The 26,223-nt window shown below is 36.3% G+C and overlaps 1 protein-coding gene across 3 annotated transcripts in view; it reads left to right on the top strand.

Moving 5' to 3' along the window:
* The window catches only part of CLTC (clathrin heavy chain), a 66,484-nt gene that overhangs the window by 19,810 nt on the left and 20,451 nt on the right, over positions 1-26,223 (top strand). For all 3 annotated transcript variants that reach the window (XM_043482435.1, XM_043482427.1, XM_043482442.1), the window contains exons 2-17: positions 889-1,096; positions 3,748-4,016; positions 4,532-4,693; positions 7,093-7,206; positions 7,601-7,774; positions 10,521-10,718; positions 11,430-11,630; positions 13,658-13,810; positions 14,370-14,492; positions 15,331-15,468; positions 15,723-15,887; positions 16,025-16,205; positions 17,564-17,727; positions 22,368-22,493; positions 23,119-23,261; positions 25,592-25,826. In XM_043482435.1, coding sequence (XP_043338370.1) covers positions 889-1,096; positions 3,748-4,016; positions 4,532-4,693; positions 7,093-7,206; positions 7,601-7,774; positions 10,521-10,718; positions 11,430-11,630; positions 13,658-13,810; positions 14,370-14,492; positions 15,331-15,468; positions 15,723-15,887; positions 16,025-16,205; positions 17,564-17,727; positions 22,368-22,493; positions 23,119-23,261; positions 25,592-25,826 — 2,754 coding nt within the window. The remainder of the gene's footprint in view (positions 1-888; positions 1,097-3,747; positions 4,017-4,531; positions 4,694-7,092; positions 7,207-7,600; positions 7,775-10,520; positions 10,719-11,429; positions 11,631-13,657; positions 13,811-14,369; positions 14,493-15,330; positions 15,469-15,722; positions 15,888-16,024; positions 16,206-17,563; positions 17,728-22,367; positions 22,494-23,118; positions 23,262-25,591; positions 25,827-26,223) is intronic.

The raw sequence follows: 26,223 nt of genomic DNA, 5'->3' as shown, positions 1-26,223 counted from the left end.
TCCCTTAGCAGACCACACTTTTTTTTTTTAAGTTATTTATTTAGCTGTTTGGGGTCTTAGTAGCAGCACAGGGGCTTAGTTGCCCCACAGCATGTGGGATCTTAGTTTTCCAACCAGGGCTCTAACCAGCGTCCCCTACATTGAAAGGCAGTTTCTTAACCAGTGGACCACCAGGGAAGCCGCAGCAGACCACACTTTCATATTTCTAGGCCTTAATATGTGCTCATCCTTCTGTGGTGTATTCTCTAGTCTACTTCTGTTGAACACATTCACTCCCTTGCCTGTAGGCTTCCTTTGACTGGCTCTCTCTTACATATCTTTGTTTTGGCACTTTTTGCAAAGTATTGTAACTTACTTGTCTGCTCTGGCTGATCCAAGTTTCTTTAGACCAAGAACCCTGTGAAATTTTTAACTCTCTCATTTTATGGTATAATTTATCAATAATTTTCAGTTTCCTGAAGTCCAGTACATATGATCAAGTAACTACTAAATGCTAAAGGGGATCAGAGAGGACAGATCCAATAGTTCAGAGATCCCAAACCAAGAAACATTGATTACCTCAGGTTCCTTGACCCGTTAAAGGCTACCTCTCAGATGTAGCTCTTCCCTTTATATCTGTCTGTTCTACCTCTTAGTTGTAACCAGATGGTTATACCTCTCAAGTTACAACTGCAGGATTATAACAAAACAATTGAATGCCATACTTGTTGGAAGAGAGAAAGTCCATTATATTAATTGCCTCATTTGAATCCACGTAATGGAGTTGTCAGTGTTGACCTTGAAGTAGTAATAGTTAGAGGATTTGTATTGATGACAGCACATGAATATCAAGTCTTTCTAATTCACTTTGTAGCATGATTAATATTTTTTGTTTTTTTTTTCCCTCAGCTCCAGAACCTGGGTATAAACCCAGCAAACATTGGCTTCAGTACCTTGACTATGGAGTCAGACAAATTCATCTGCATTAGAGAGAAAGTAGGAGAGCAGGCCCAGGTGGTAATTATTGATATGAATGACCCAAGTAATCCAATTCGAAGACCAATTTCAGCAGACAGCGCCATCATGAATCCAGCCAGCAAAGTAATTGCACTAAAAGGTATAAACAGACTGTGTTTTTTTCTTAAAACTTTTCCTGTAGGAGTTTATTCAAATACAGTAATTAGGATCTTTTTTTTTTAGTATATTAAGTTTGGTTAAATAGATTTGCAAAATTAAAGCTGTTACTGTGTTTGATTTTTTTAACTATTTTCATGACTGACTTGGCATAATTCTGTGAGCTGTCTTACTTTCTACTCATAAATATACTTGGAAAATTTTAAGATTTAGATTAAATAAATTTAAGCTTTATACCTATGGTGTGGTAAGAGTATATTGAAAACGTAACCCCATTTACAGAAGACACAAGAAATTAGTGATTGGTTTTCTAGAGTAAAACATACTTTACTAATATTAGCAACTAAACATTGCAGAATTTTGCTGTGGTGATAAACTTGCTCTTCATTCTGTGTCTTTTTTATACATCAGGTTTGTGTTACATTTAAATTAACAAATTCTAAAACTGGCTTGAACTTATACTAGTTTTTAAAAGTGTGTGTGTATATGTACGTGGGTATTAACTTTTTGGAATCAATGGTGTTAGTTTATTCAGACTTAACTTTTTAATTGTTATAGTAGGGAACTAACTCTACAACCTGTCAGTCCAAACAGAGTTCGAGACCCTCATACTTTCTGGGAGTCTTACGTTAATTTTTTTCCTTTGAACTCTAGACTGAAAGTAGAATTGACTATTTAAAACAGACTCTTAAGAGAGCTAGGTAACAAACTATCTGAACTTGAAAGAGACATTTAATTGCCTGTTTTTTGGTTTGTTGCTTTTCTTCTTGGTAGGAGGAGGAAGTGTTCAGATTCTTAGTAATTTCTTGGTAAATTTGTGGGTGACTTGTTCCAGGTGCTGAAGTATTTAAATAGACTTGTTTTTTCCACATGATTTATATTTTGTGTTTAGTAGTAACACTGTTTGGAAATTAAATTGGTTGGGCGAGGGATGGAGTGGAAAGCATATTCAAATAAGTCACTGTTACATCTCCAAGATAGAAGTTGATCTCATCTCTGGGAAGGATGGTCCAGATATTACCTGGGATACTTGTTTTGTGGCAGTAGTCTGTTATTTGTAGTACATATTTAAGGTAGTAAGTTCCCTTCAGCCTCATTAAAGAATTTAAATTCAACTGCTTAACAGCTCTCATCCCTCTATTAAAAGGCCATCGTTTTAATTTTCTCATAATTCTTTTCTATTTTTAATGTTATTGTTATTTTATCACATTTCTTAATGCTTTCTTATGTGTGCAGATGGTGAGTTTTCTTAAATTAGATTGTATTAGTTATTGTCCTGTTCTATAAAAAGAATAAATTGAAAAAGTTTTCAGAGCCCCATACAGTAATACTATTATAGATTTGTGCCTGTATGTCTGCACTACACAGTTAAGCTGTCAACCCTTGCCCTCCTCCCCAAAACACCCCATGTACATGTGCTCCGACCTCTTTCACATAAAGAATAAAACATGGAATTAACTAGGGGTTGGGGAAGAAACAAAGAAAGTTAAGTCATTCCCAAATATGGCTTCCTTCTGAATCCAGTTTCAATTCCCTTGGTTTCTTTTTATAAACAGGACCATAACTCTCACAATTGTTCAAGTCTGGTTGTGGTTTACATATTGTGTGGGATGGGATAACATTCTTCATTTTATGAAAGAAGTTTTTACCCATGTAGTAATTAAGGAGGGTTGTGGTACAAAGCTGTATGTTTTGTGTCCCGTCCCATCCCTCTCTCCACCCCCACTCCCTTACTAGCTTATAATTTTTGTTCTTCAGGAGCCAAATTCTTTGAGGCTCAGGAATGGAGTTTTCCTTAGTCTCTAAGGACTAATATGAATTAGACAGCCTAGTGTTAGTTGTGGGCTTTGATCTCTGTTAAGTTAAAGCAGATCACTTTTTGGATTGTGATGGGTCTCAAATTATAAGTAGAAACCTTTGCATCTGACTCAATGAACTCTTAACATTCACAGCAAATTTCATCCATGTTTGCTGTTTTAACTGGTTGAAGCTTGAATTCTGGTCTTAACTCTAGTATATTAACATCTGAAACTGCCCTCCTCTGTCTCCCTCTCCTTTTCTGTAGCACCGCTACCTTCCCTTTGTATCTTAACCCAACATCATGTAGCATGCACCTCTGTCGGGTGTTACGATACACGGTAGAGTTGAAGTAGGTCCTCTTCCAAAGAAGTTTCCACAAGATCTATTTGAATGGGGGATGGCTGCTTCTTAAAAAGTAGGCGTTTTCCCCATGTGCTTGAATCAGATTTGTTTTTTCTGTGTACCAACCATTAAGTTTATGGGTAAGCATTCTTAATTAAGTATGAAGGTTACAACTTGTTTTTCATCATTAAGAGAGCTGTTCATTTTTAGTTGGGATTTAGAACTCTTTGGAAGTCATACTGTCTGTTTAAAATGTGTTTATTAGAGGTGATAGTTTTTGCTTCACGTTTAGGTGTAGGTTGCTCAGTCTCAGCTCTTCAGTGGTTGCAGCTCTGTCAGTGTGACTTTTGTAGATGTTATTAGTCTCACGCTAGAACCATTTTGTTTGGAAGTTAACAGATTTTGTTGCAGAGATAGTCTGATTTAGCTAGATACTAATTTATCCTGAGCTTTGCTTTCTTAGTGATTCATAATTCTTTCTTTTGTTTTTAGCTGGGAAAACTCTCCAGATATTTAACATTGAAATGAAAAGTAAAATGAAGGCCCATACCATGACTGATGATGTCACCTTCTGGAAATGGATCTCTTTGAATACGGTTGCCCTTGTCACGGATAATGCAGTTTATCATTGGAGCATGGAAGGAGAGTCGCAGCCGGTGAAAATGTTTGATCGCCACTCGAGCCTCGCAGGGTGCCAGATTATCAATTATCGAACCGATGCAAAGCAAAAGTGGTTACTTCTGACTGGCATATCTGCACAGGTAACATTTTTCTAGTTTTTAATAAAGAAAAGGTCTAGAGAATTTATGTGCTTGGAATGTAGTTTATTTTGAAATTGGATCTTCTTTGCCAATCTGACTCCCCCCCCCCTTTTTTTTTAAATGAAATAAAAGTTGCTGGTTTAATGCCCTTATACTGTCATACAGTTTTTTTTTAGGTCTTCTCTGTGGGTTGAGGGAGTGAGTTCGAGTGATTTGGAATTTATTGTGGATATTTACTGCAGAATGAGTACTCCTGTATCTTTCTTTTTTTAAAAAAAGATAGTGTAAAGAAATGGTTGTATGTGAGGCTCATTTTAAACATTCATGTTAAGCTTTAATAAGAGAATGTTTGCAACTAAATTTTAAATTAAGAAGTATCAAATCTACATTGAGAGAAAAGGAATTGTAAATCCTTCTAAAGATGATAAACTATTTTAATTATTTCACTAATTATTGTATTTGGAAGTTACTGGTTCTTTGGGACCCCAAACTTTATTCTGCTTGATCTTTTGTAGCAAAATCGTGTGGTAGGAGCTATGCAGTTATATTCCGTAGATAGGAAAGTGTCTCAGCCCATTGAAGGACACGCGGCTAGCTTCGCACAGTTTAAGATGGAAGGCAATGCAGAAGAGTCAACGTTGTTTTGTTTTGCAGTACGGGGTCAAGCGGGAGGGAAGGTGAGTTTTGCCTTTGGAAATTGTTTTAATGAGAATTTTCCTTTTGTCTTTCTGTTACTAATTAATTTGTTATCTGATTTCAAAATAGTCCTCTCTCTTTCTTGTTAATTTGTTTTTAACATTCAGATTTGTGGTGACTTACTTTGTTTAAATTATGTTTCTGGTGATACTTGTCTAAAGTGAATGTTTCTTAAGCAACTTGTTTGTATCTGCTGTTTATAGACTTTATTTCATTGTCTTTACCAAAGGCTTTCCTGTGCATTAAGAATCACTAGGGTGACTAAAATATACATTTGTGTGCCTTCCATCTAGAGAGTCTGATTCAGTAAGTGGAGCTCATAATGTGCATTTTAAATGCTGTAGATGACTAGATAGAGTGGACCACGATTTCAGTACCGTTGCCTTATATCAGAGCTTCTCAACCCTGACTGTCCGTTGAAATCCCTTGGACAAGTTGAAGTGCTTTGTAGGGTTCTTAGTTGCAGACAACAGAAACAGGGTATGGTTGATTAGAGCATAAAGTTTAATAATGAAAGTACAGTGGGTAGTTTGCATTTGCTAAGAAGCTTTAGAACCAAGCAGGGAGAATTAGGAGGAATAAGAGAGAGTGGGCAGCAGCCAGAAGCCCTGGCGCAGAGCTCTGAGGCCCTGCTGCTGCTGCGATTGCACTGCTGGATGCTCGCTTGGCCTGACTGCCCCTGGAAACATGGTCTGACTGCTCTTCTCATCACCACAGCAGATTCTCTGAAGTCTTAATATATTTCCCATGCTAAGTAGTTTTAAAAAACCAAGATAGAGAGTGCTTAAAATACAGTAACCAGTAACCTGGGCGGGAACATACGTACAGAGGTAGAGTTCTCCTAAAATTTCAGAGTAATAATCCCTAAACCAAGGAATGTTCCTACCAGCCTCTCAATAGGCCAAGGATAGAAAATAAAATTCAGATGCTTAGATCTGAATTGGTGAATTTTAAACAAAAAATCCATAGGCATTAGAAATTAGATGCATTAATTAAGACAGAAGGCTCTGACATTTTTTGATAGGTCCTCCTAAGAAAAAACCTTGTATATAATTTTTATAGTATCAGAAAACCAGTTTATAGGTTCTTGAGCCTACTTGATGTATTGTGCTATATGTTTTATAGTCGGCCATGGTTTTTTGAGGGAAGACAATTTTTTCAGTATGGCTAGTTATCCTAATTAAGGATGAGACCCTGTAACTTTCATATGGTTATCTATCTTGGAAACTTGAGTTACTTGTTGTGTAAGTCCATTCCTCACATGACTGAGCAGAACACATGGTACTCTTCCATTGACAGCATGAGCTCCCTCTCGCCATTGCTCACTGATGTGCAGCATCAGACGTTTTAAACCAGAATGTTCTCATCCAGATTTCTGAGGTGTATGTGATTAGAGAGACTACTCACGTTGGGTGTATACTTACTTGTAGTTAGAGTAGGTGTGGGCAAAGGGTTAGATTTCTATTTGGAAAATTTAATTATAATCGAAAGCCATGAGAATGCCTTTTTGTGGGTATTGTTTTACCATTCTTAATTTAAGGTAGATTGAGATGTAGTTGAGCTATTCAGCTGACTTTTTAAAATTGTTATCTTAAAGTAATGCATTTTATTCATGGAAAACTGCAAAGACAGTACAGACACATCCCGTGCTCTGTTCCTAGTTTACCTTAATGGTTATGTCTTACATAGCTGTTCAGTACATTTGACAGACCAGAAATTGACATTGTTATAATTACATAATTGTGTCATTTTGTCACGTACAGATTCAAGATACATACTATTCCATTACTACAAAGATTGCCTTCTTGCTACCCCTTTATAGTAACAACCACTTACTGCTCGCTCGCCATCTCTAACCCCTGAAAATCTCTAATTTACTCTCATTTCTGGAATTTTTTTTTTTTTTTAATTTATTTTTTTTATTATTATTATTTTTTTTCCAGTGGGTTTTGTCATACATTGATATGAATCAGCCATGGATTTACATGTATTCCCAATCCCGATCCCCCCTCCCACCTCCCTCTCCACCCGATTCCTCTGGGTCTTCCCAGTGCACCAGGCCGGAGCACTTGTCTCATGCATCCCACCTGGGCCATTTCTGGAATTTTGTCTCCACAAGAATGCTTTATAAGTAGAATCATATAGTATGTGATCTTATGAAGAGTAGCTATTCTTTCATGTGTTTCCACTGGACACTGTGTCTGAAAGTTCATTTTATTTTTTTGAAAGTTCATTTTATTACCGAGGAGTGTTCCATGGTATGGTTGTTACCATATAGTTTAATGTTCACCTATTGTAGGACATTTGGTTGTTTTCACAAATAAAGCTGCTATGGTCCTTTTTAGCAGTTGATCATAAGTTTTACTTTTCTCTTGAACAGTTACATATCATTGAAGTTGGCACACCACCGACCGGGAACCAGCCGTTTCCAAAGAAGGCAGTGGATGTTTTCTTTCCTCCAGAAGCACAGAATGACTTTCCGGTTGCGATGCAGGTATTTTAAGCAAAACAAAGGAACTTAAAAATTTGTCCTCTAAACACAAGTAATTAAAAAAATTCTACTGACAGTATAATTTAAGTGGTGCCTTTACTCAGAAATAGTGAAACTTTGTAAAGTAATACTCTTTTATGTAATATATAGACTGGGTTATCCTAGGTTCTTCAAAATTATGTTTTCTCTTTTATACTTATTAATATATTTGTGTTTTATGTAAGAGCTTGGGACATTGCATATTTGAATCTGCAATAAAAATGAAGAAACCATAAATACTGGTTTTTAAAGCCTGTTGTCAAAATCCTAGAATTTTACCATCTCTAAAATGGAATGGGACTAAATTTTCTGATTGTAGGTTCATTATTTTACTGAAGTATTTATTTTCTTTATACAGATCAGTGAAAAGCATGATGTAGTATTCTTGATTACGAAGTATGGTTACATCCACCTCTATGACCTTGAGACTGGTACCTGCATCTACATGAACAGAATCAGTGGAGAAACGATCTTTGTCACCGCACCTCATGAAGCCACAGCGGGAATAATTGGAGTAAACAGAAAGGGACAGGTAAGGGCACCTTCAAAACCCAGCTGGGTCGTCAAGAAAAGAGCGCTTATGCGGTTATCCTTTTTCCAAAAAGTAAATGGTAATTTTGGATGTCAGAAAATAATGTATGTCTAAAAATACAGAAGCATATATATATTATATACTACTGTATACTCTACAATCTCTCTTTAACACTATCTCAGAGAGAGGACTATTTGGCATACAGTATAGCCACCTAAGGATTGTGTTTGTGTCTCTATTACCAAGAGAAGTGGCTCTTCATGCAAAGAAATTGATAGGGTGACATCTGACGGATTGTATACTTTCTTTTGGCTGCACCCCAGGGCTTGTGGGGTCTCAGTTGCTTAACCAGAGATTGAACCCAGGCTCCAGTAGTGGCGAGTCCTAGGGCTGGACCACCAGGGAATTCCCAGGCTGTATACTTTTTATAGGGGTTTTCTTCCTATGTCTTTTTTCTCACCTCTTTAATTATTACTGAATGTTTAATGTGGGAAGGTGATATGTTACAGTGGCTATGATAGGTTTAGTGGGATACTTGAAAAGTTACCCAATTAGCTGTTCTGACTTGTCATATTTGACAAACCTCCTCATACCACCTAATCCAAGTGATCTTTTTTTCTGTGTTTTAGTGTTTTAATGTAATTTAAAATATTATACCTGGAAGTATCTTTTTCCCTTAAAAAAAATGATTAAATGTTACTAACCTCTCCTTTTGTTTGTTTTCCTCCAAATTAGTGTTTTTCCTCAATGGTAAATGAAAGCAAATAGGTTTTTTGTTTTTTTTTCTCCTTTATTCTATTAATTTTCAGAACATAGTATGTATCTGAAGAAAGAAATACTGTAGAGAAAGGGAGTCTCTCCCTACTTACCCATCCTCTCCATCAGTGCCACACCTGGTTAGGTGCTTCTGCTTTATGTTCCTAGATCTTAGGGAGCCCTCCTTGTGGCACTTACCACAGTGAGTTACAGTTGCTTGCTTAACTAGTTCGTCGCTGTTCTTCCTCAGGAAAGGGGCTTTTCTTTGTTTAATTGTATTTCTGCATTAGTCAGTGTCTGGCACAAAAGCTACTTTAAAAATTCAGTAGCATTCATTTATTGAGTTGCATGTGCCTCTCTTGGAAAAATCAGGAATGAATGTGTCTTTTGGTGAACTCGATTACTGATAATTTTATAATCATAAAGTTGTTAAACCAGGGATAACTGTTTTAGCTAAAATATCCTGAAAAATTTACCATTATATATTTAACATTCATAACTTTGATTATTGATTGTTTCCCTTCCCTTCTCTCCATAAGTTTTCTTTGCCAGCTGGTTTGAATAAGATGAATGTTCACAGTAACCTATAGGGCTCAGGGCTTTACTCTTTTGATCAGAGCCAACTATAGCTGGACCCAACCCAGTGCCTTGAAGGAACGAGTATGATTTCTGTGGGTTGCAAAATTAAAAGTGATCAAGATGACAGTCTGAACTTGGTAGAACTGAATACTTTAGAAGATACAAGAACCTTTTTTTCCCCCTGTACGTCTTAAGTACTGGTTTCTAGAACTATGCTAATACAATCTAAAAATGGGATAAAGATAAAACTATGAATTTGGCATTTGGGGAAGGCTACGGAAAGTACAGTTAGAAGTGGGTTTGTTCATCTTCATTATTTTTCCTAGGAAGTAGTATTAAAGATGAAAATGGAAATAACTATAAAAAGAAAGAATTCTTCCTTTTAAAAAAAGATGTCTTAATATGGGGTAGAGTGTCACATTGCAGATATAGAATGACCTAAGCTTTGGAAGATGGGGGTCAGATCTGTAGAAATGAAAGACTTATGGAGGTTAAAATTTCATTTTCCTCAAAGGGAATAATAGAACAGGCAAATAGATACTACTTGTTTGGTTATTGAGTTCTCATTTATTTAACAAATATTAAGCATTTACTTTGTGTTCAACACTGCCTGGTGCTAAAAATACAATTAAAGACAAAGATAAGTTCCTTTCTTTATGTGGAATAGTGACTGAGACACACTCAAATGAGAAATAATGGTATGAGAACTGGTCATTATGGGGAATAGAAGTAGTTTATAAGCTGGGGTGTATACCCAGATCTGGTGTTGGGGAGAGGAATGGATGCATGATGAAGGACTCCTTTTCTCTTTGGCAATTGACAGGAATTCAGCTTTTAAGCAAATAGATTGGCATTCTGTGACAGTGACTTACTAGGGGGACTGAGGGTAGGTAATTAATTGTTCTTCAAAAAGAAGCAATTAAGAGTTGCTCTTTGCTGGTGCTGCATTTATTAAGCATTTACTGTATACCTTGCAGTATATAAGGTGTGTGAGGATTCAGTGTCCTTTCCCTCCTTGAGTATATAACCTGAACTCTGGGAATGTAAATGTAATTAAAATTACTGAAAAGTCAGAGTTAAGAGGAATGTATCTTCAACTTCTTCCAGGCGAGCCTATGCCATGTTAAGAATGGATGGTAGCAAAGCAATTGGAGTTTGGACTGTATGAGATAGGGAGTTGTTTATATTACAAGACAGCTCTATTTTAGGAATCCCCAATTGGTTTAGTAGCACCCCTTAGTCTTCTCTTTTCTGCCCTCTTTTTTCTTCTTTTTTTTTTTTTTGTGTCAGCAAGAAAGCAGCTATCACAGTTTTATTACTTTGTCACTCAGTAGTCATCAGCATTAAACATATTTAGTATCTGATGCTCACGTGAACACATCGCAGCTGTTCATTAGATCTTAAATTGCAGGTTCTCTCAGTATGTGTGGAAGAAGAAAACATAATCCCTTATATCACCAATGTCCTACAAAATCCTGATTTGGCTCTGAGAATGGCTGTACGTAACAACTTAGCTGGTGCTGAAGAACTCTTTGCCCGGAAATTTAATGCTCTTTTTGCCCAAGGAAATTACTCAGAGGCAGCAAAGGTGGCTGCTAATGCACCAAAGGTAAGTAGTCATGAAAATGAAAATTGCCATGTTTGGATTGATGCCAGTGTGCTCTGTTTCTAATACTGGTACAAGTGGAACCAGCTTCCCACAGAGAAATGAGACTTTTTTAAGGATATGTTTTCCTGTAGAATGAGTTACTTCTAGATTAGTTACTTTTCTATGCTCTAGATTTGGTTAAAACAGACTGTTAGAATGATGTGTAGATCTAACAGGCTCTGATTTACATAGATGTAATAATGTTTACTTAGTTGGATCTTATGATAACTACTGATTTTATATCCTAAAGATTAAACAGATCTTGTTCAATTCATGGTATGAAGAGTTGTCTGAACTTGACCTGAATTTATCCTCATCATTTTTGTGTTATGTTGGATTAATACCTGAATTAATACCTTACTCCCTGACTGGTAATGAAATTTTTACTTAACCTAATGTGAACCTGGAATAATAGTTAGTTGTAACTATCCTCTTACACACTAGCATTATGATTAGGTTGGTATGTTTCTGATTCAGAATAATCTCATAACATTGAACCAGAAGTGTGATAGACATTGCCTGAATCTTTACCATTCAACATGTTGAAAAGTTGAGATTTGGTTTCAGTAGATGGAATCATGCCTTTAAAATTGACTTAACAGATCCATGGAGTTATTACGGTGATACTGAATCATCTTTAAAAGGAGTCCTTAACATTTCTGTTTCTTAAAGGGAATTCTTCGTACCCCAGACACCATCCGTCGGTTCCAGAGTGTTCCAGCTCAGCCAGGTCAAACTTCACCCCTACTTCAGTACTTTGGAATCCTTTTGGACCAGGGTCAGCTAAATAAATATGAATCCTTAGAACTGTGTAGGCCTGTACTTCAGCAGGGGCGGAAACAGCTTTTGGAGAAGTGGTTAAAAGAAGATAAGGTATATTAACTTACGTTAACATATTTTCACTTTGATTAAATACCACTTTAGCAAGTTAAAAACACAGGCTGTGCCAGAACATCTCCATCCATGAGTCATTGTTTGTAGGAATGGTGAAAGAATAGACCCTGCATGAGATTCATAGACGTGTTTTTTTTTGAAAATGGGTTTTTTTTTGTGGCATGTTGAGGGTAGCATATCTTTATTTTAAAAGGGAATCCAGGATTACTTGCTTGGTGGTTAAGCTTAGCATGAGACACTGCATGTTCATATTTGTCAACATGTATAAACTCATGAGGACCTAAGAATGTATTCCTGTTTCTCACATCCCACACTTGGGATGCCCAGTAGTTTCAGCCATACAACGTTGTATCTTTTCTTTTAGAACTTCCCAAGTTACAAAATTGTGGTATCAAATGCCAGTAACCGGTTTAGATGTGCAAGGGAAATAAATATGTTATATACAAAGTTGAATTGGTTAACAAGACAACAGGACTGTCTGATTAGCAGTGATATAGATTCCCAAAGTCATTTCACAGAATATTAACTGGCGTTACATGAAAAAATATTTAACTTAGTAGTTTCTTGAAGTTATTTAAATATGAATATTTGAAAACTGTTGTTAACCAGCTTTCTTTACTGTGGGATTTCTCTATCCATTTTATATTTGCTCAGTAGTTACGAGTTTCTTTTCACATAGAGCATCTAATAGTATTATGTTTTCTAGTGTATATTATGGAAAATGTCACCTATTTGTAAGAAAACTAATGAGTTTAAACAACCCATTAGTGATATTATTGCTTTCATACCACTATAGAAAGTCTTTCTCCACAAAGTGGCAATATTGAATTGTCATGTCTTAGGTCAATGTCAAGAACTGAGGTGGTACTATTTTATAGCACTCTGGGTTGTGAATAACTTTTAATGTTACACCTTTCAGCTTTAGTGTATGTTGGTAGTATTTCTACATTACCAATGCTAAGTCCTTGTTTCTTGACCCAGCTTCTGTCAGTCTTAGAGGATACTGGAGGATAGAACTTCAGAGTTGGGATGCTTGGACAGGAGTCTGCTGAAGACTGGTTACTAGCCACATAGTACTTGAGGTCCGTCCTAATTGTTTTAAGATAAGGGAGGATGAGAACAGCCAAGGTAACTGAGTTGACCAATATAACAATGTAAGAGCTTTTTGGGTATCATTACCTATTTTGGTGAATGGTCATGTAGGATTCATTTGTGGTAAAAAGGACCACTGGTCAACTCTTCATTAGTGTGTTCAGTTGAGAGGGTATAGACTGATAGAACGTCTCATTATTCAGTGATAAGCGCTATTCTTTTGACATACTCATAAAATAGGAAGTCAACTCTAGTGTGTAAAGCAAAGCTCCTTTAGAGAAGCGGTTTTTCAGATTGAGCAGCTTAGGCAGATTGAATGGCACAGAGGAGTGTGTACCACCTTAAAATTCTAAAATTTTTATCTGCTTGACCTTGTGAAATTAGTGTCCTGCTTTACAACTTTAAATCCAAAAGTCAAGAAGATAATGAAGCTTAGGTCCTACAGATTATTCCCTAATTTTAAAGTGGTCTTTATGGTAAACCTCAGCTGGCTTTTTGAATATCAGATTTTCATTTGATAGCATTACATTAGGAGCTGGATTATTCTTGTAAAACTGAGACCATCTGGGGCTGATACCTGAATATTCTTAATAGGGAGAAGTACAAGATTCTGCTTCTTAAATATTTATACGCCTAACAAGATAGTTGATAGAATCTGTACATGTGAAGTCTTGGTGGGTTTTTATCCTTAAGTAGAATGTAGAATGTGTGGAGAATTCTACTGAGACTCTGCTCTGAATTCAAAATCAGGAGTCTTTATAACCATAACTCCTGCATATTTATAATACATTTGGGGACAACTGGGTGACTAAATGCCTGTCATATTAGTTCTTATTTATAGTGGAAGTAGTAACAACTGCTTATTTATAAAGTAGCTCATGGATTACTAAACAGTCTCTTTTCCCTTTGGACAGCTGGAATGTTCTGAAGAACTAGGAGACCTGGTGAAATCTGTGGACCCTACATTGGCACTTAGTGTGTACTTAAGGGCTAACGTTCCAAATAAAGTCATTCAGTGCTTTGCAGAAACAGGTCAAGTCCAGAAGATTGTTTTATATGCTAAAAAAGTGAGTTCAATGAAACAAATTCTGAACATAAATTCATTAAAACATTAAGAGAGAAATTATCCTATAGTCACTCTCAGTTTTAATAGTAAACTTCCTTAAATTTTTATGATTACTTGGGAAAATATAAAGTACTAGTATGGTTCTCATTTACATTCAAAAATGGAGACAGTTACTCTTGCATGGCATTTAGAATTTAAACTGCTAGGACATATTTAACCTGTTAGAACAAGTTTTTTCATGTTCAATGAGACTGAATAAGCTGATTATAAAAATTTATAGCTATTTGTTCAAATATATTATCACCAAGATCAAATTGAATTGAGCATCTGTTAAAACTGAATTTGTACTTTCACCAGTAGTTCTGTAGTAAGAAGATTCTATTGTAGAAGCAGCATTTATTTCCCGTGGGGGTGGGGGGCGGTGCCCACTGCTTTTGGTTTGTTTTTGTTCTGTGATTTCTTCTTTTAAAATTCATTATTGGAGTATAGTTGTGAAAAAGCCTTTAAATAATACAAAAATGGAACTCTGCAGCAGGGCTTACATTTTTGTCTGTTTTTAGGTTGGATATACTCCAGACTGGATCTTTCTGCTGAGAAATGTTATGCGTATCAGTCCAGATCAGGGGCAGCAGTTTGCTCAAATGTTAGTTCAGGATGAAGAACCTCTTGCTGATATCACCCAGGTAAACAATTTAAAATGTATCTTGTAGAAGTTAATTTATGTAGAGAATGGTGGGGGGGGAGCATCTGAGTTTAAACAACCTGGAGAAGAACAGGTTAACTTTTTTATTTGTAGAAATTAAAGCTATGTTTATTTATTTACATGGATAAATTTCAACTATGTTACCCAAGAAAAGCAAATTGTAGAAGAATGGACAGTAAGATGCCATCTATATATATAGCTTTAAAGCATGCAAAACAAATCCCACCTCATTTAGAGTGATGTATGTATTAAAGATGTGAAAAATATAGGTATAATAAAACACCAAGGCTAGTCTCTGCCACTTGGTGAAGGGAGAGAGAAAATGCATATATGAAGTGGGAATCAAGGACTCTTTCATTTTTATGCTTTTGTGTATTTTAAACAGTTCATCAGGGACTTCCCTGGTGGTCCAGTGGTTAGGAGTCATGCTTCCACTGCATGGGGTACAGATTCAGTCTTCGGTGAGGGAACTGAAGTCCCGCGTGCCGTGTGGTGTGGCATGCACGTGTGCATCAGTCAATCAATCATCAAAATTTTAAATCTTGCAGTTTATATTCTGCTACTATATAGTATCTTGAAATATTTTATGGTTGTTTTTAGTAGAACTAAAGTAACTGTGGAAGATAAAACTTCTTGTTAAATCACGAGGTTATGTTATCTAAATAATATTCTTTAAATCTGGGATTTGATCTGGTAGTGTTTTATATATGAAGAAAGAGATAATGTTTAATTTCCTTTCACTTACCTAGATTGTCAACAGTATCATAAAGTAGTGTTTAAGTATCTTAAAACAGTTTCCCTTACATCTTTTTTTGCAGATTGTCGATGTGTTTATGGAATACAATCTAATTCAGCAGTGTACTGCATTCTTGCTTGATGCGCTGAAGAATAATCGCCCATCTGAAGGTCCTTTACAGACGAGGTTGCTTGAGATGAACCTTATGCATGCACCTCAGGTATGTGTTTTCATGCATTTTATAGCATGTTTCCGTCAACTGTTTTTCTACAGCTGTTATTCCGAGCTTCTTAGATTAAGTTATTTGAAGCTACTGGGATACCCATTCCTGATTTTAGAAAATTTGGCTAAAATGCTCTTTGTAACTTTCTCTCCTTTATCAGTCCAGTATTGGATCTTAAGGTGTAATTTGGATATGGAATTACTGATACAGGTGGAGTGGTAAGATAAACTCATCCTTTTATGGTTTTCTAGGTTGCAGATGCTATTCTGGGCAATCAGATGTTCACGCATTATGACCGGGCTCACATCGCTCAGCTGTGTGAAAAGGCCGGCCTCCTGCAGCGCGCGTTAGAACATTTCACTGACTTGTATGATATCAAGCGTGCGGTTGTTCACACCCATCTTCTTAACCCTGAGGTATTTCAGTGTCTTACCTATTAGTTACCATTACCATTTGGTATACCGAAAATGTGTTTGTGTAACCGAATGATAGTAATTTTATACCACCATTAGATTTAATATTATTTCATTTACTTATTTATTTTGTCCTCTAGTGGTTAGTAAATTACTTTGGGTCCTTATCAGTGGAAGACTCCCTGGAATGTCTCAGGGCCATGCTGTCTGCCAATATTCGTCAGAATCTACAGATCTGTGTACAAGTGGCTTCTAAGTATCACGAACAACTGTCCACTCAGTCTCTGATTGAACTTTTTGAATCTTTCAAGAGTTTTGAAGGTAATTAAAAGTTCGAGTCATTTTAAATAACTTAAGGTAGCCAAGAGGGCTATAGGTCATAGTTTATTAATGGTCATAGGCTATTGGAAATTCTTTCTACAAGTTTATTTTGATGGAATATTTTAAGTTTTATTGTCAATGAATACAGTCAGGCATCGTCTGTGTCAGATTCTAGGGTCATGAAGTGAATGACTGTCTGCATGGATACATTGTAGGTCAATTAAAGGCAGAATCTTAACTACAGATATGTGTAGTAGCTTTGGCATATTTGAATAAGATGAAAATACTAATGATTGGGTATATAATGATCATGTTTATATTGTCTGACTCTTGTAATGGCAAATGATTCTAGCCGAGGAAGTTTTGTGACTTGTCCCTGTAGCAGGCTGGATAATTTGTTGAGTTGGAGGGTACATTGTTGTATGCCTGCAGGATATTTGGCAGAATTGCTGGCTTCAGTTCAGTAAATGCCAGAAGCATCAGCTCCACCAGTTGTGACCACTGAAAATGTCTCCTGGGAAGAAAACCATTTCGTCCACAGCTGAGAACCACTGCTGTACTGAGCACTAATGTGATCACTCTCAGTGGCCTTTAGGTTCATTAGCTAAACATCTGGTCTCTGCTTAACTTTTCCTCCCTCTTTTTGTAGGACTACTCTAGACAGAGGACTAAGAGAGTTCTACATAATTTTCTTAATTTTTTCAGTTCTTATATGTTAACTGTGTGCTACATTTATACTGTTCATTCAGTACATAGCCACCAGCCGCATGTAGCTGTGTAAATAAAAGTATTAAAATTGAACGCAGTTAAAACTTTAGTTCTTCAGTCACACTAGCAACGTTTCAGGTGCTCAGTAGCCACATCTGGTTAGTGGCTGCTATGTTAGATAGTGCTGGTCTTAATAGAGTATTTGCATCACTGCAGAAAAGCCTGTTGAACAGCACTGCATTAAATTCTTTTTAAGCTACTTTTGTGTGTTTTCTGTTAACTGCATATGTAAAAGCACCTGCTGTAGTGGACTTTATTCAAAATTTCTGATCTGAAATATGCTGTGGTAATTAGTTTTGATATTAAGTAGCTGTCTCCTATTTCTCAACCACCATTAGTAGAAAACATTGAATTTTCTGTTCTGTAGGGTATAAATCCATTTATTGAACTGATTAGTGGATTATTTAATATGGAGCTTTTTCAGCAACTAGATTTTATTTGGGAGTGGAGTGTTCAGTATAACAGTGTTTTGTTTGCTTGTTTTTTAAATTTTGGTATAATTGACATAATATTTTTTAATTGCTTAAGTATTTTTTTAGGTCTGTTCTCAGAAGTACACCTGTGCTTAATGTCAATTATTTTTTTTTAAGGTCTTTTTTATTTTTTGGGATCCATTGTTAACTTTAGTCAAGACCCAGATGTGCACTTTAAATATATTCAGGCAGCTTGCAAGACTGGGCAGATCAAAGAAGTAGAAAGAATCTGCAGAGAAAGCAACTGCTATGATCCTGAGCGAGTCAAGAATTTTCTCAAGGTAAGTGGTTTTGAGTAGTGCATTTTCTAGTTGGTTTGAAGATCAGCAGTCCTGCAAGGGTTTGCTCATAGTTAAAAAAATTTTTTTCCCTAAAAGTGAAATTCTTAGAATCTCAAAATTGTGTACTGAATGATTTCTTCCAAATTTCATACTCTGTGGTTTCCTTTGAAATAAGGAAGGAAATTGGTAAGTAATATTTAAGAATGACCATCTGTTTAAGTGAAGAGAAAAAAATCACTATCTTTAAGGAATTTCCTTTCTTTCACTTTAATTTTAGAAGAAAATTTTTGTTAAGTGATTGGAGACAGTGTTATTTTAGAATATCATTTAGGCACTTTTTGAATATTAAGGTCAGCTTGCCCTCTGTGTTCTTTTAAGGGGCCTGTGTATGCAAAGGGTTCCACTGTGTAAAGGAAATAGGTTTTTCTCTGTCATTAGCCCAATTCTAGAAATTAAATATTAAATTAAATATTAATCATGCACAATTTATAAATTGAAGGCACAGTCAAACAGAAAAACTACAGCTTTGTGACACACAAATTTGGTTATGGAGAAGTAGAACTGCTTGTGTTGGAGTGAAGAATAATAGTTTAAAGATTCTTAGGTCTTTAAGGCATACCTAAGGGCAGTTTATTTTATTTAATGTTTAGCTTTGTCATACCTATTAATTACTTTGTGGGGAAAATAAAACTTTAACGTTGGCAGTCATTTATAAAAATTAGGAAATTACAGAACATTCAGATCCCCCCAATACATATATTTATATACTTTTAGTTCAGTTCAGTTGCTCAGTCGTGTCTGACTCTTTGCAGCTCTGTGGACTGTAGCACACCAGGCTTCTCTGTGCATTACCAACTCCTGGAGCTTGCTGAAACTCATGTCCATCGAATTGGTGATGCCATCCAACCATCTCATCCTCTGTTGTCCCCTTCTCCTCCTGCCTTCAATCTTTCCCACCATCAGGGTCTTTTCCAGTGAGTCAGCTCTTCGCCTCAGGTGGCCAAAGTATTGGAGCTTCAACTTCAGCATCAGTCCTTCCAATAAATATTCAGGACTGATTTCCTTTAGGATAGACTGGTTTGACCTCCTTGTAGTCCAAGGGACTCTCAAGAGCCTTCTCCAACACCGCAGTTCAAAAGCATCACCTTTATACTTATATTTAAAATATGTTAAATGAGTTCAAAGATTATATATAAAGTTCTTAAGTATTTTTTCTTTTGAAAGAATTTTAGATTGAAACTAAAACCAAAATATTCATTGTGTGAGTTAGTAGGGAAAAGTAGGCTTTTCGTACTCCTACAGTGATCATTTTTAGATAATCTATAGTTGTATTAACTGATTCTTCTTTTGAAGAACTTAATACCTAGATTAAATAGCTAAACCCTTAGGAGTTTTAGTGTAATGATGTAAATTGCTGAAGTTGCCTTATATTTTAGATTAAAAGATAAACATTCCCCCAAAAGTATAATGTCTAGGCCATCATGAATATTCTGAAGAACCTGGCTAGTATGATATGTGTGAACCCAAGACTTCCTGGTGTCAGAAAAAAAACATCCAAATGAGAAAGATTTGATACTCTATGCTTGACCTAGTGTACCTATAGTACCTGTCAGTTTCTCCTTTGAGTATCAACACTGTATCCTTTTTTAAAAAGTGCTACCAGATCTTACTGATTTTGTTTTTATTAAGCTCTCAGTCTTTATGCTTCAATTGTAATTTCTTTAGCATTGAGTTGTAATATTTGAGTTACCATATATATGTAAAGCAGGACTAAGTTAACTATTTTCACCTAATTATGATCTTGACCTTCAAAGAAAAACTGTTGAAACTAGGATGTGGCTGTCTTACCTTTCTTAGCCCATGAGATCTAATTAGATGAGGAATCCTCCCTCCATGCTTGTGAATTGTGTGCAAATCTAATAGAGGAGAGTAGGTGTGAATTACGGGCTTTTGAACCAGTCAGACCTGGTTCAAATTCTCTCCTTTCTATAATGAGCTGTTTATTCCTTCAGTAAATGTCTAGCTGTTACCTCAGGCAAATTAACGAAGGTGTCTCAGCCTTGGTTTCCCCAGCCACAAGCTGTGTTTGTCAGGTACCTGGTATGCCACAGGTGTTCAAGTGATAACTGTGGTTAATAAGCTGTGTTGGTGGCCTTGAAAATAAGGTATTATCAACCTTTCTGGCAGGCAAGTTTTGTTTCTTTTTGGTTTTAAGTTATTCCTGACTCAAACGAATTTTAATTCCCGCCCAAGTTAGAGGAAAAACCTAATCTCTTATTTAATAATTGGAGATGGGAGTTCAGTGCTAAGATGCTACTGTTGGATATTCAGCCTAATGAGAATGAACATAGTGGACCATTTACTCACTTTCCTTACTGATCTGCTGTTTGTAGCTACATGCTACATCTCATCATCACTGGTATTCAGCTTCATTTTGGAGGTACTAGTTGTATTATAATTGACTGGTGTTGTATGTAAACTGTGATAATAAAAATACTTCTCTGAATCTAATCTTGAATATTAGACAAGTGCCAGGTATATGCTAGCCACCAGGAGAACAAAGAGTGATAGAATATGAACTCTTCCTTTATAGTAGCCTGTAAGCAGGATGAAATTCTGTCATTAGCGTTATTTGGCTCATGCCCTAAACTTGTGGAACTCTCGTCTCGTACAGAAAACATAAAACTGTCCTTCAGACCCGTGCCTCTTGCTGCTTTTGATCTTACTTTCCGTTTTTTTCCTTTTCCTGGTTTTGTTTCAGCCTCACTGGCCTGCTTGCTGTTCCTGTAACTCCCCAAAACCTCTCCTGTCCCAGGGCCTTTGCTTGCCCTTTCCCATTTTCCTCGCAGACCTTCCTGACCTGCTTTTGTACCTTCTTAGAGATTTCTAACAAAATGTCACGAGGAAGGATGTCTCTGATTACCCTCCTTCTATCTAAAATAAAACCTGTCCATCCTCACTATCCCCTTATCTTGTTCTCTTTTTCATTATAACACTTAACATTGTCTCTTCCTACCAGAATGTAAGTCTCTTTGGGGAATGTTTACTTTGTCCCCTTATATATATAGCTCCAAACTTTGTGTTTAAGAAAACCTGAATTTGTTTATATAGTTGCCATTTTGATCCTAACATCTCTAATCATAGTATCTAAGGAGCAACCTTTAAGTAAAATTTTAAAATGTTAATAGCATTATTTTTATATATGAAATCATATGCCAATTTTAGGCAATTGAGAATGTATCCCAGTTTTTCTACTTTTTTCAAATTAAAGAAAATTAAAATTTTCTTTCCCAATACAAATAAGTTATCTCTCGCAGCAGAAATCTTAAACATTCATGCATGAGACTAGAATACCTAAGTAATCTTGGATTACTTGCGAAGTATGTTTTCTCCCTAAGTGGTAAAATACTGTAGGTAATACTTTATATGTATAGTAAACAAGATAATGATTAGTGTGTTGATGTTTGTTTTGTAGGAGAAACCTGCCCTATTAAAAAATCTTCTGCATAGGTAGATCAAACACTCTTTTTAGAAATGATTGTAGCAGCTGTTAGTACAGAGTTTCCATGGTGCTAAAGGACTTTCCTTGATGTAAAAAATCTGCAGCTGGACTTCAACTTCAGATTTACAGCCATTTTGATTTTTTTATTACTATTTTACAGGATTTCTTACAACTCCAAGGTTTAGTGTTCCCTGAACACTTCGTAGACCAATCTTCAAATTATTTATAATTGGGTGGCTTATATGTGCTAGACTTAGGAATTTTATTCTAATCTTGCAGATAATGTTCTTAGTGGCTGTCATTGAGGAAAGTCTTGTCCTGCTTAGTTCTCCTTTAGTAGACTGTCATAGAGGAATCATTTATTGAGAAATGTTTCACTGTGTGTAAATGAATTCCTGATGGAACCTGTTGTTTTTTGTGCTGTACCTAATGTCTATGGAATATAACAGGACATGTATCAGGTAAATGCCCAGTACAGGTGTTAACCTACCTGTCTATAACATCTGTGTCAGTCTGTAAGTAGGATTATAGCTTGGTATTTGTAATGGTAAAAGCAGTTAGCAATTTAAAGATGACTTAAGTGCTTTTTATTTTATAAACCTTTTTTTTGTTTGTTTTTTTTAAATAGCAACACGTGGTGTATTTAAATTCATGGCAGTCACCATCATGCTGCTCCTTGTAGGATTTATTATAACAGTATTAGAAGCTGGCCATATAGATTGGAATGGGGAGGGGTTTTCTAAAAAGTCATCAGTCTGCAGCAAATGTGAGCCATATATGCCTAATTTTGACAATGTGAATCTAACTCTTAAAGCAACTACAAATTCAGTTGCTACTATTAATGAAATTCCCGGTGTGATGATTTTATATCCTGAGTGCCACTGGAGGCTTATAAATCTTATTACTCTTTTGTTGTAAAGGGTATATATGGGAAGGTATTTTGCTGTGACTCTGGATATTACTTCATAAAAATTTATGGAAACTGAGTTGGACCCTCTCCAACTGTTGGGACATTTCTTTCTTTAGAAAAAGAATCAAGTTTATGTGAGCCTTTCCCACAAGTGTGGAACCTATATCTCATTTTACACTGATAACCTCACAGAAGAAGAAAATTAAGGTTTCTTTTTTCTCCCCCCAGGAAGCGAAGCTAACAGATCAATTACCACTTATCATTGTATGCGATCGATTTGACTTTGTCCATGATTTGGTGCTCTATTTATATAGAAATAATCTCCAGAAGTATATAGAGATATATGTACAGAAGGTAAGTAAAACTTAGATAACTTGAAAATATAATCTTATAGATTTTACTTCTCACACTGGACATCTTCATCCTTTTGAAACCCTGTGTGCAGTAAGAGTGGTGTGCTACAGTGGCTTTCAAATTTTTTTCCCCAGCGGAATCCTTTCTTGGATTAAAATATTACATGCATTCCAAGTATGTAAAACAGAACAGAACTGCAGTAGTTGAAAAATTGAGTGGCCTACGCCCTACTTATCTTATAGTCTCTGAGGTATCCATGTCAGGCCATAGGCTCCAAATCACATTATTAAAACCATCTTAAATAAAGGTATTAGAAACTGAGCATTCTAACTCCAGAAATAGAAGGGCAGTTTTGCTATGATGGAGGTCTTTTTACCAGATAATATTTTCAGTCATTCTGTTCCTTTCACTTCTTTGGACTTATTTCTCCTTAGGAGTAACCAAGGCAGACTTCCTACTAAATGCCTTTGTCTAGTTTCAAATTTAGAACCCGTTTATTACTGAATTTTAAAACTGAGGTTGAAGAGGAAAATGCGTTTTTTTTGCATTTTGCCTTTTTTTTTTTTAAAGAACTCTTCAGTTTTGTTTCTTAGTAACATAATGACATTCTTTTTTTAAACCATAGGTGAATCCAAGTCGACTTCCTGTGGTTATTGGGGGATTACTTGATGTTGATTGCTCTGAAGATGTCATTAAAAACTTGATTCTTGTTGTAAGAGGTCAATTCTCTACTGATGAGCTTGTTGCTGAGGTTGAAAAAAGAAACAGGTGTAGTACTGTTTTAATCTTCACAAGTAGGATAAATTATTAGTCCCTCCTAGCATGGTATTAAATAGAAGTATAACCTGTTAGTTGCCTACAACTACTCAGTACTCATGGATCTTAATGCCCTAGAGATACCTAATTTAGAAGTGATAAGCTAGCTGTAACTTGCTCTATATGGCTGTCATATAGAATATCTGTTAATCTAGTCGTTCACCTTTTTTATTAATTAATTTTAATTGGATTTAATTTAATTTCTGTACAGTACTGTGGTCTTTGCCGTATGTCGACATGACTCACCCATGGGTGCACATGCGTCTCCCCTTCCTGACCCCCACCCCTTCCCCACCTCATCCCTCTGGCTTGTCCCAGAGCACCAGCTTTGAGTGGCCTGGTTCATGCATTGAACTTGCCCTGGTCGTCTATTTTACATATGGTAATATACATGCTTCAATGCTGTTCTGTCAAATCATCCCACCCTTGTATTTTCCCACAGAGTCCCAAAGTCTGTTCTTTACATCTTGTGTCTCTTTTGCTGCCTTGCATATAGCATCTTTACTGTCTTTCTAAATTCGATATATATGCATTAATATACTGTTTTGGTGTTTCTCTCTGTGACTTACTTAACTCTGTATAATAGGCTCCAGTTTCATCTACCTCATTAGAACTGGCTCAAATGAATTCTTTTTTAGAGCTGAATAATATTCCATTGTGCATATGTACCACAACTTCCTCATCTGTTCGTCTGCCAGTGGACATCTAGGTTGCTTCCATGTCCTAGCTTCGGTAAATAGTGCTGCAGTGAACATTGGAGCACATGTGTCTCAGTTCTGGTTTCCTCGGTGTGCATGCCCAGCAGTGGGATTGCTGGGTCAATCTCCACACTGTTAACCCATAGTGGCTGTACCAGTTTGCATTCCTATCAGCAGTGTAAGAGGGTTCCCTTTTCTCCACACCCTCTCCGGCATTTATTATTTGTAGGCTTTTTGATGGCGGCCATTCTAACCAGTGTGAGATGATGCCTCACTATGGTTTTGATTTGCATTTCTCTAGTAATGAGCCTTCACCTTTTTGCATGTTTATAACTACATTAAGTCAAACCACATAGCTATGTGTTTTTAATGTAAGCTATGTAAAAAGCCTCTTAGGTATGATACCTAGTAACTAATTCCTCTCTGATAAATATCAAGTATGACAAGAGAAAAGCATTCCCTGTGTAACTCTGGGTTAAACTTGTTTTTAAGTTGAACCTTGATAATGAGTTAGGAATTTCCAGTAGAACAGAACATAGTGTGAGTGCTTCTGATACTTATATCATGAAGTCTTTTTTTAGCCAGGACATTTTGTGTTCACAAAGTGCTGACGTAGTAAATGAGGTTAGTGGGAAGTAATGAGGTTAAGTAGGAAGTTCCTCTCTAGCAATGAAACCATCTCAAGATAATTTTAACCTGGCTTGGTACAAGTGTTCTACTAATGGTAATCACAGAATTTATATCTAAATGTTTCAGAAAATGTTTTAAAAATTCTGCATTTAAGGACAATGGAGATGTAGAATATACTACTGATTTTTATGTTTTTAAAGCTTGAGACTGATTTAAAGTGATTATTGTTGTATAGTTGCTAAATTGTATCCAACTCTTTTGTGACAGCATGGACTATATATAGCCTGCCACCTCTTTCCATGGATTTCCTGTAACTCTTTAACATGTTATTTAAACCATGGTAAGAGTGTTGGTCATCTGGACCATTGGAACATAAGCTATAACTTAGCAAAACCATGGCCCTTCGTGGAGTGATTGATCTTATGACTGCTAGAATTTTAAAACTAGAGCTTCTGAAGTTACCAGATTTTGTTCCCAGTGTGTGTTTAGGGTACTGCTTCTTTTGGCTATACGTAATGTCACATGTTAATTGTGGTAAAATTAAGAGGAACCTGAGATAGTGTGGCTTGTTTTCTCATACCACACATCTCTGTCTGCCTCCTAAACAACATGACTCAAAAGTCCAGCGATTTGCCCCATATAAAAAAGAATAATCTGTGAATCTGTAGTCTCTTCTCTCTATATCCTGTCTAGATAATGTAGCAGATAGGTCTGGGAGAGTATGAAAGACAGTCTTATACCTGTGTGACGTTGGACAAATCCTTTAACCATCTCTGAGTCTTAATTTCCCAGTTTCTGATAGGAATGTTGAAAATTCAAAATAGGGTGTGGGAAAGCACTTTATAGACCATAAGGTACTCACATAGCATGTCAAAAGTGTGCTATTTGTAATATAGTATGTGTATATGTGAGTTTTTTGTGTGTTTCTTTTCCTGTTTTATTTTTTTTTACTAGATTGAAACTGCTTCTGCCTTGGCTGGAGGCCAGAATTCATGAGGGCTGTGAAGAGCCTGCTACTCACAATGCATTAGCCAAAATCTACATAGACAGTAATAACAATCCAGAGAGGTTTCTTCGGGAAAATCCTTACTATGACAGTCGTGTTGTTGGAAAGTATTGTGAGAAGAGAGATCCACATCTGGCCTGTGTTGCTTACGAGCGTGGCCAGTGTGATCTGGAGCTTATCAATGTGAGTACTGCCGGCTGAATGCATATAGAGAAGATAGCATTTTTATTTTATTTTATTATTATTTTTTTTAAATATTAATTTATGTTGTGGCTGTGTTGGGTCTGAGCTGTGGCATGTGGGATCTTCCTTGTGTCATGGGGGATCTTTCATTACGGCACGTGGATTCTCTATTTGTGGTGCAAGAGCTCAGTAGTTGTAGCACACAGGCTGAGTTGCTCTGTGGCATGTGGGATCGTAGTTCCCTGACCAGGGATTGAATCCATGTCCTTTGCATTGCAAGGCAGATTCTTAACCACTGGACTGTCAGGGAAGTCCCAAGATAGCATTTTTCAAACCTGTTATATAATGTTAGACTAGTGAATTTTGAGAGTTTCAGAGTGGTTTTAGGTGATACGGT

The sequence above is a fragment of the Cervus canadensis genome, chromosome 1 (assembly GCF_019320065.1).
Source record: "Cervus canadensis isolate Bull #8, Minnesota chromosome 1, ASM1932006v1, whole genome shotgun sequence".
Classification (NCBI taxonomy): Eukaryota; Metazoa; Chordata; class Mammalia; order Artiodactyla; family Cervidae; genus Cervus; species Cervus canadensis.
This window is presented reverse-complemented; position numbering and strand designations above follow the sequence as displayed.